This window comes from Myotis brandtii, unplaced genomic scaffold, assembly GCF_000412655.1.
Source record: "Myotis brandtii unplaced genomic scaffold, ASM41265v1 scaffold535, whole genome shotgun sequence".
Taxonomy (NCBI): domain Eukaryota; kingdom Metazoa; phylum Chordata; class Mammalia; order Chiroptera; family Vespertilionidae; genus Myotis; species Myotis brandtii.
Genome location: NW_005369964.1, coordinates 2,953,942 through 2,963,080, shown reverse-complemented (window position 1 = coordinate 2,963,080; position 9,139 = coordinate 2,953,942). Strand labels below are relative to the sequence as shown.

The 9,139-nt window shown below is 51.4% G+C and overlaps 1 protein-coding gene across 1 annotated transcript in view; it reads left to right on the top strand.

The window, feature by feature from the left end:
• LOC102251844 (cholesterol 24-hydroxylase) overlaps nucleotides 1-9,139 on the top strand; it is a 46,296-nt gene that overhangs the window by 5,394 nt on the left and 31,763 nt on the right. Inside the window, exons 5-9 of the mRNA XM_014549052.1 lie at nucleotides 2,893-3,031; nucleotides 3,761-3,871; nucleotides 4,967-5,117; nucleotides 5,250-5,312; nucleotides 6,186-6,258. Coding sequence (XP_014404538.1) covers nucleotides 2,893-3,031; nucleotides 3,761-3,871; nucleotides 4,967-5,117; nucleotides 5,250-5,312; nucleotides 6,186-6,258 — 537 coding nt within the window. The remainder of the gene's footprint in view (nucleotides 1-2,892; nucleotides 3,032-3,760; nucleotides 3,872-4,966; nucleotides 5,118-5,249; nucleotides 5,313-6,185; nucleotides 6,259-9,139) is intronic.

The window sequence follows — 9,139 nt, the reverse complement described above, 5'->3', positions numbered from 1 at the left end:
TGGCCCAGCCGGGCAGCGCGGGTCCTGGCTGGGCAGGGCGGTGCTGGGCTGCTGGGCTGGTGGGCAGGGGAGCGGGAGGGGCTCATCTAGGCAGCAGGGACAGAGGGAGGAGGTTGGCCAGTGGGGCGAGAGGCGGAGAGAGGTCCCTATCGGTTTGAGGATATCAGGGTTGTGACAAGGACGCCTGGACGTGTGGGGGTCCCTGTCCCCCAGGAGCTCCCCGGCGCAGGCCTCATCACTCTCATCTGGGCTTTTTGTTTTATTATAGTTTTCATTTTTGGGTAGCATTTTATTTTTTAAGTAACTCACGTTCAGATACAGTTCACATACCACGTAATTCACCCATTTACAGGGTGCAACTTAATGGTTTTGAGTATATTCAAAACGTGCACAGCCATCACCGTAGCCAATTTTAGGACATTCTCGTCACCCATCCCCCCATCCCCCCTCTGTGCCCGCAGCTCCTGGCACCCACTCACCTGCTTCCTGTCTCTGGATTTTCATATTCTGGACATTCCCTATAAATGGAATCACACATATGTGGTCTTTGTGTCTGGCTTCTTTCACGCAGCATCATGAGGGCCATTCATGCCACATGATGCACCAGAAATGCGTTCCTTTTTATTGCCAGCGACTACTCCACCGTCTCAATGGGCCACGTTGGCTCATCTGCCCTCATCAGCTGACGGGCACTTGGGTTGTTTCCGGGTTTTGGCTTTTGTGAATCGTGCTGCTCTGAGCATGCATGTATTAGTGCAAATTTTTGTGCGGATGTACGTTTCCGTTTTTCTTGGGTGTATCCCTAGGAGCGAGGCTGCTGGGTCACCTGGTAAGTCTGTGTTTAACATTCTGAGGAAGGTTAATCATTTATATTATGTAACTTTAAATTTGCAGAAAAACTGCCGAGATAGTCTAAGGAACTCCTAGGTGTCTTTTACCCAGATTCACTTTTTAAATCACTTTTTTTTTATCGTTTCTTCTCTATGTATAAATATAAACATGCTTACAGTTCTCTCTCTGTGTGTATATACATTATTCACATTATTTAATATAGTGCATATTTTTTAAAAATATATTTTATTGATTTTTCACAGAGAGGAAGGGAGAGGGATAGTTAGAAACATCGATGAGAGAGAAACATCGATCAGCTGCCTCTTGCACACCCCCGACTGGGGATGTGCCTGCAACCAAGGTACATGCCATTGGCCAGAATCGAACCTGGGACCCTTCAGCCCACAGGGCGACGCTCTATCCACTGAGCCAAACCGGTCAGGGCAATATAGTGCATATTTTTAAAGCATTTGAGAGTAAGTTGGGGACACTGTGACCCCTTCCCTTAAATATTTCTGTGTGTATTTCCTAAGAACAAGGACTTTCTCACACATGACTACCATATAGTTATCAAATGAGGACATGGAACATGCTATCCACACAGTCAGCCTGAATGTGATTGAATAGGAAAAAAGGACAACTACAAGTAATCTTGCACAGACATAAGCATTTGCAAACCATGCTAGTGTGATGAAGAAGTCGAGGGTGCTGTGGGAGCATTACTGAGCCTACTTGGGGCTCAAGAGACGTTCCCAAAGGAAGTGGCACCTGGGTGTCCATCTGGAGAGTGGACAGGCATAGGTGGTAACAGGTGTGGGGATGGAAGGTGCCAGGGAGGAGAGCTCCGGGCAGAAAGGACAGCATGTGCAAAGGCCCTGAGGTGGGAAGGAACATTGTGCTCTGGAGGAGCTAAAAGGCCATTGTAACAGGAAGACAATGCTGCAGGTGGCAGTGGGCAGGGGACAGGGTCTGCCTCCTGGTCCAGGTGAGGATTTTTGCCTCCCTCCTAAGAGCGACAGGGTGCTCCCAAGTGGTTTAGGTAAGGGACCCCATCAGAATGGTGCTTCTGTCTGGCCTGGGCCACAGAGGGTAAGACGTGCAGCCAGCGTGGGGTGGGGCCGGGCAGCAGCAGCAGGAGGATGCGGGCCTTGCCAGAGCGGGGAAGCCAGAGCAGGGCTGGTGGATGGGCAGCGAAGAGCTGATTTTCGTTCCTAATTAAAAAAATGGATCCTTTTTCTCTTCTCCCATTTTTTTCTTTTTCATGTTTTAAAAAACTTTGTATTTGGAAACTTCACATTTCTAGATACGTTTTAGGAATAAGAATAGGAGAAAGAACAGCCCTATATCCTTTACCCAGATTGTTAACATTAAAAAGCGCCTTTAATTTCAAAAGCAGCACCTTCTGTTAGTAAAAAATCAGAAATGTGTCATGTGCCAAGTGGCGGTCTCCCCCTTCCCACACTCCCCTTGGACGTACCATGTTTGTGAGTTTGGAGTGCATCCTTCCACGCGTCTTTCTAAGCTCTAGGCCTGGCCGATGAGCCGGCTGGCTGTCCCGGGGCCGGGGGCACTGTGTGTTGGGATCCCTGGGTTGCGGACTCATGTCCCTGTAGGGTCTGGCACTGTGACTGCTCCGGGCAGGGAACGGGACGGGAAAGCCAGGCTGCAGATGGCAGCCCGGGGCAGGGCAGTGCCCGCGGAGAGGCTGGTGGGGAAACTCATGGATTCTGGAGACCGAAGACGCCTCTCCTCCCTTCCTTCCCACTGTCCCGTGGCGTTTCTGCACTGTCACATCGTCTTGAGGTCAGAGCTGAGGGGCCCAATGGCAGAACGAGGACCCGTGGGGCCATGTGGACAAGGGCAAAGGGACAGCAGCGGCATCTGAGTGGAGGGGAATGTGAAACCTCAGGGCTCGTTTGATGACGGGAACCCAAGCCCGGGAGCTGTGCCTCCCAGGGAGGCCCGGAGGCTGGGAGGGGCCCCACTTCCGCTCTCCACGCTGGCCTCCCGCAGAAGCCCTGGGCTGGTCCCGCGGCCGCTGACCGTGTGCTGTTTCCCCAGCTCCTTGGTCAGCCTGATGGAGACATTCAACGAGAAAGCGGAGCAGCTGGTGGAGATCCTGGAGGCCAAGGCGGACGGGCAGACCCCGGTGTCCATGCAGGAGATGCTGACCTGCACCACCATGGACATCCTGGCCAAGGTGAGGGGTGGGCGGCCCCTACCCCCCCCACCCCGGGGCAGAAGGCTCCTCTTCCCTCCCTCTTCCCCTTCCTTGCCTTCCTCCTCTCCCTGCTGCGCCCCCATGCCAGCGGCCCCTTCTCTGGGCCGAGCGCTTCGTGTCTCTTTAACTATTCCAAACAACCCAGCGTGAGACGGGAGCCGCTAGCTCATTCTCTAGAAATGGACACTGAGAGGGGTGGGCACTGGCCCAGGCTGGTCAGGGGCAGAAGCAGGACTGGCTCTGAGGTCTGCCGTCCTCCCGGCCCAAAGCCCACCTGCCCCTCAGCTCCCCGTGGGGTAGCGGCTTGGCTGTTGACCCCGGCAGACCCAGCAGTGGCCCAGGTAGCCCCGAACCCAGGGGAAGGCAGGCCAGGCAGCTGGAGTGTAGGGACAGGGAGTGAAGCATCGTTGTCATTCAGCCATTCCCTGGGCAGCTGGGTGCAGAGTGGACGCCCATGGGAGGCTGTGTCTCAGGGGCAATGCATCGTGTCAAGGAAGGAGTCGAGGTTTACTTAGTGGTTACTCTCTGCGACATAATTCTCACCACATTCAACGGGGTTGGAAGTATGGCTCATTGCAGGGAGTCTGCGACCCGACACAGGCCAGTCCTTGGCCCAGGGTCTGGGTCTCCAGCTGAACGGTGCCCGGCTCTGCCCTGGGCTTCGGTCCTCCCATCCCCAGGTCTGAGCCCGGCCTGCTCTCTCCCCAGGCAGCCTTTGGCATGGAGACTGGCATGCTGCTGGGCGCCCAGAAGCCTCTGTCCGGGAAGGTGAAGCTGATCTTGGAGGGCATCACTGCCTCCCGCAACACCCTAGCGAAGGTGCGGCCCCGCACTCCCCCGGCGGCCAGCCACCCGCGTGGGTGTCCTCATTTGCTGGGGCGCCTCCTCCAGGGATTTTTCCAGAATGAGTTCTGAGTTCCGGTTTGTAGATGTGAAGTGACTTCGACTCAGTTAGGATTTGCATACGTTGCCTCAAGGGGAGGCTCCGAATGAAAGTGGATTATGTAAATTAGGAGTGACCTTTCTCTCATGTAAAATGACCCTCTGAAACAGGCACTCTGGGATGGCTAGGATGGTTCCACAATGTCACATGTTCCTGGATTTTCTTTTTCTTTTCTTTTTTTAAAAATATGTTTTTATTGATTTCAGAGAGGCAGGGAGAGGGAGAGAGATAGAAACATCAATGATGAGAGAGAATCATTGATCGGCTGCCTCTTGCATGTCCCCAACTGGGGATCCAGCCTGCAACCCAGGCATGTGCCCTTGACTGCAATCGAAGCTGGGACCCTACAGTCCGAAGCTCTATCCACTGAGCCGAACTGGCTAGGGCTGGATTTTCTTATTGCTCTACTGTCTCCAGCACATCGCCTCATTGTCATACGATGGCTGCTGCAGCTCCAGCTGTCACCCCTGGTTCCAGGCTTGAAGGAGGACGAAGGGAGAAAGTGGTGCTTGAGCTGATTCTCAGACCAATGCCCAGGGCCCCCTCCATTCCCCGAGGCTCAGCCTCTGAGTTTGCAGCCCTCTGACGCCCCCCATTTTTTCAGCCGCTGATTCCAGCTCCCTGCCCTCTGGCTGTGGTGTCCTCCCTGACTGCAGTCCTAGCCGCCTCCATCCTTCAGGGACCCCTTACCTTTTCAGGGCTTCCTGAATGCTCTCAGGCATCTCTCCCATTGTTTTTAGGGGTTTGGTGCGGGAGGGGAAGCCGATGCATGCTTGGGCCTAGCCGGCCTTCGGGACCTGTCTCCCTGGCGCCTTTATCTTTTCTGACATGTCCTCGCATTCTCCCCACCTCCCAGCTTGCCGTGGATGTATGTGGATGTATGGTCCTTTGGGAGCTGGGTGGGGGCAGTGGGGGCAGCGGGGGCAGCGGGGGCATTCCGTGGCCCATCCTGAGCTGGGGCTCTTGTTTAGTTCATGCCCGGGAAGTGGAAGCAGCTCCGGGAGATCCGGGAGAGCGTCCGCTTTCTGCGCCAGGTGGGCAAGGACTGGGTGCAGTGCCGCCGGGAGGCCCTGAAGCGGGGCGAGGCCGTCCCTGCCGACATCCTCACGCAGATCCTCAAAGGTGGGGAGCCCTCTGCGAGGGCGGGTGGCCGGGGCGCCTCCTGACAAGGCGACTGTCCTTTGGGTCTTGGGAAAGGGAATGTGAGTGTGGCAGACGCTGCCGCCGGGCCCTGAGCCGCTGCTTGCCTTTCAGCCGAAGAGGGCGCCCAGGACGACGAGGTTCTGCTGGACAACTTCGTCACCTTCTTCATTGCCGGTTCGTAGCTGCATCGCGACCAAGGGCCCAGAGCTCTGCAGGAACGATGGGAACGATGGGTCCCTGGAATCTGGACTCTGGGAGGTTTTCCTGGCTGTCTGAGCAGAGTTAGGCTGTGGAATTGGGGGGCTGGGCCAAGGGGAGCGAAGCCTCTCTATGCCTAGGGGGGTCCAGGAGGCCCTCTTGGTGGCATCTGACCTGTTAAGGGCTGGCAGTCCTGGGGATGCGTGAAGCGGCCTTTTTTGGCTCAGGAGAGCTTGGCCATGTGAATTCATGTTTCCGCCTCACTCAGAATTGGGGATGGGGGGGCAGCCTCATTCATTGCTCATCAAATATTTGTTGAGCATCGATCTTCACCTACAAAACTCCTCCTCACTCTTCAGGACCCCCAGGTGCTTCTTCCCTGGGGAAGCCCTCCATGATTGCCCAGACGCATCAGGCCCCCCCCGGGGAGCTCTCCATGGTGCTCAGAGCTCCTCTGCCCACACGTCTCACAGTTTAAGTTGCGTATTTGTTGGTGTGATTCGATCAACGAGATGCGCTCTGTGACCTCAGAGAGACACATTGGTCTCAGCCTCAGCTTTCTCTTCTGCAAAATGGAGATGGACACCCCCTCAGGCCAGGCCAGGCCCAGGGATGGTTGGAGGAAGGGGTTTTAGAGTGTGAACACCGGATGCCCTTTATCTGACCACACTGGCTGGCATCAGGTGACGTGGAAGTGGGCAGGTGTCCCTTTATATCCGTATGCCCAGCTCAACCCTAGGGAGCAGAAGTGAGGGCCTGAGCTGCCACCAGGGGCTTGGGGTCTCAGAAGCCGGACAGCAGCCACTCTATGATCCCGTGTGGAGCTGCCACTCTCCTCCTTTCCTGCAGGTCACGAGACGTCTGCCAATCACTTGGCATTCACGGTGATGGAGCTGTCACGCCAGCCCGAGATCTTGGCAAGGTACGGAGAGGGGGCCAGGGGGTGGGGGGCTTCCCTTGATGTTGGTGAAGGGGTTTGTCCAATGTCTTATTCCTCGAGGACCACCTGCTCCCACCGCCCTTGGCTGAGCCCTCTGCATTGTGTCCTGCTTCTCTTCACCCCAGGGCCTTTGCGCATGCTATTCCTACCTCTGGAAGCTCTTCTCCCTTCTTTTCTCCTAGAAAACAGCAACTCTTTCTCCTCCTCCTCCTCCTTCTCCTCCCCTTCTCCTTCACCTACTTCTCAGACCCCTAAAGTAGCCACTAGCCACCTCCCAGCTCATAAATGCATTTTCTCCTGGGACTGTTTGCTTCAAGTTTTTTTCAGTCATGGAACTGGAAGCCCCAAGACTCCAGGGACCGTGGCTCTTTCCCTCCCCACGGGTACTTAGTGCCTGGCCAGGGGCTGCCTGTGAGGCCTGCACAGAATTCTAAGTAAAGTGCCAAGGGGGTGCCCATCTTCAGCTGGCAGGACAAAGGGGGGATGCCTGGGCAGATGGCATCTGAGTGGGCCATTGGCTTCCTTAAGTACAAACAGGTTCCCCCAAAGACTGAGCCAAATGTGAGAGTGCCCTAAAAATGCCAGGCAATGTCAGTGAGCATGCCGTCACCCACATAGCATGGCAGGGAGGGCGCTGGGGCGGTGAGGAGAGACCTGTGGTTAGTATTATCATGGCATAAAAGCGCAGTGGGAATGGCTTCTTGAGAACATGAAATAATTTATTAGGTTTCTAAAAGGATATGCTCTTTATAAAAAAAATTTGGAAAAGAGCAAAAAAATTAAAACAACAACATTAATAATCTATATATATAAAAGCCTAAGTGAACAGCCACCCAGCTGACCATTTGACCATCCGACCGGTAGCTATGATGTGCACTGACCACCAGGGGGCAGATGCTCAGTGCAGGAGCGGAAACCACAGGCATGGAAACATGGAACAGACTGATGAATCCCAGAGAGAATAAGGGAGGGGGGAGGGTGGGAAGAGATTAACCAAAGATCTTATATGCATACTAGAGGCCCAGTGCATGGATTTGTGCACTGGCGGGGTCCCTCGGCCTGGCCTGCAGGCATCAGGCTGAAACCAGCTCTCTGACATCCCCCAAGGGGTCCCAGATTGCAAGAGGGCACAGGCCAGGCCGAGGGACCCCACCGGTGCATGATCAGGGCCGGGGAGGGAATGTGGGAGGGCTCCAGGCCAAACCCCAGCAGCAAGCTAACCTACTGGTCAGAGCATCTGCCCCCTAGTGGTCAGTGCACATCATAGTGAGTGTTTAAATGAACGGTTGGAGACTTAGCATATTAGGCTTTTATTATATAGGATAAAGTTTGGGCACCTCTCAACCAACTGACTGCTCTGGTCCCTGAGGTGAGTGAGTCCATATGCTAGAATCCTTCAAGAAGAGCATCTCAGTTACCTAAAACATATACACTTCATGGATGCAAGCCCCATTGGATTTCAAAACTAGATATTTTGGTGGCTCCAGATGCAGGTACTAAAACATGGGATGCCAGATGATGGATTCAAAAACTTTGCAACTCAGGGAGAAGTTCAGGTTTGTGAGTTCCTTTCAGATTTGAGTCAATGTGGAAGAGAGTATATGGCAAAATCTTGTCTCAGCTTCTCCCACCCTCTTCCATGTGGGTTCCTCTCATTCACCAGGTGTGTAGGAATCATTTAGCTAGTTTTCAAGTTTTTTGTCTGAGGAAGTTTTTCTATATGTAGCTTAACATTTAGTGTGTCCATTGGAAGAGGTAAGTATGGGATCCTCCTATTTCACGATATTAAACTGAAACCCCTCTGCAATGATTTATTAAATGTCAGTAGTCATGTATTAAATATCTACTACATAAGAATTTCATCATGAAAATGAATTTATATAATGTATGAGTCAAATATAATTAGAACACAATCTTTTTGCCTAAATAAAAAGCATTTAAAATATTATGTGGATTTCCAAAATCTGTTTTCTCTATCTAAAGAGATATGAGTTTAAGAGAAAGAGGTTATTGTATGACTTTTACCTGCAACCTCATATACCTACCATGGTATTTACAATAAATAATTGGCAACGGCATTGTTCTATCCCAGCCATATTAACTAGTCGGATGCTTTATATTGTCTTAATATGCTAAAAATGAAACCTTATTGCGTTTTATTAAAAAATATTCTTAACTCATGGTAGCAGGGATATCATAGAGACTTTTTAAAATCTAATAAAGCTCTCCAAAAATATGCAACTATACATATGCATATAAAATTTGCACATATTTTCTGAGATTCATAAATACTAATCCCTAAGGATGTGTTTGAAAAATATTATCAGGCATGGCACTATGGTAGACCTGAAAGTGAGGGAGGAAAAGAGATTATAATAGCTGTAGGAATTTTCCTGCTATTGTAAATAATAAACATTTTGGAAGTTAATAATAGCAAACATTAGGCCTTTCCATCCTCAGATAATTTAATAGCACACTGCAGGTCTCCTAGGGATACAGAATAGGCATGATCTTCCCTGAATTACCCAGAATATATAGTCCCCCTAGACAAAGAAGAAAATTCACATTTTATTTTTCAATAGTTTAGTAAATGACTTCAGTTTGAAAATATCTGATGCATGTTGTGAAAAGGCTTATTCATCAAAGGTGAATAAAGTAGTCTCATATCTTGATCTTTTAACAAGTGAAAAACATAATGAAAATTGACTATGGTGAAGACTAGAATGGGAACTGGGAACAAAACACAAAGAGGGCATGTTTATCAGACAATGTTGGCAATACAAAACTCTGTCCTTGTAATTAACATTTCAACTTCGGGAAAATAAATCATAGTCTATTGAAGTTTATGAATAGTTAGATGGTG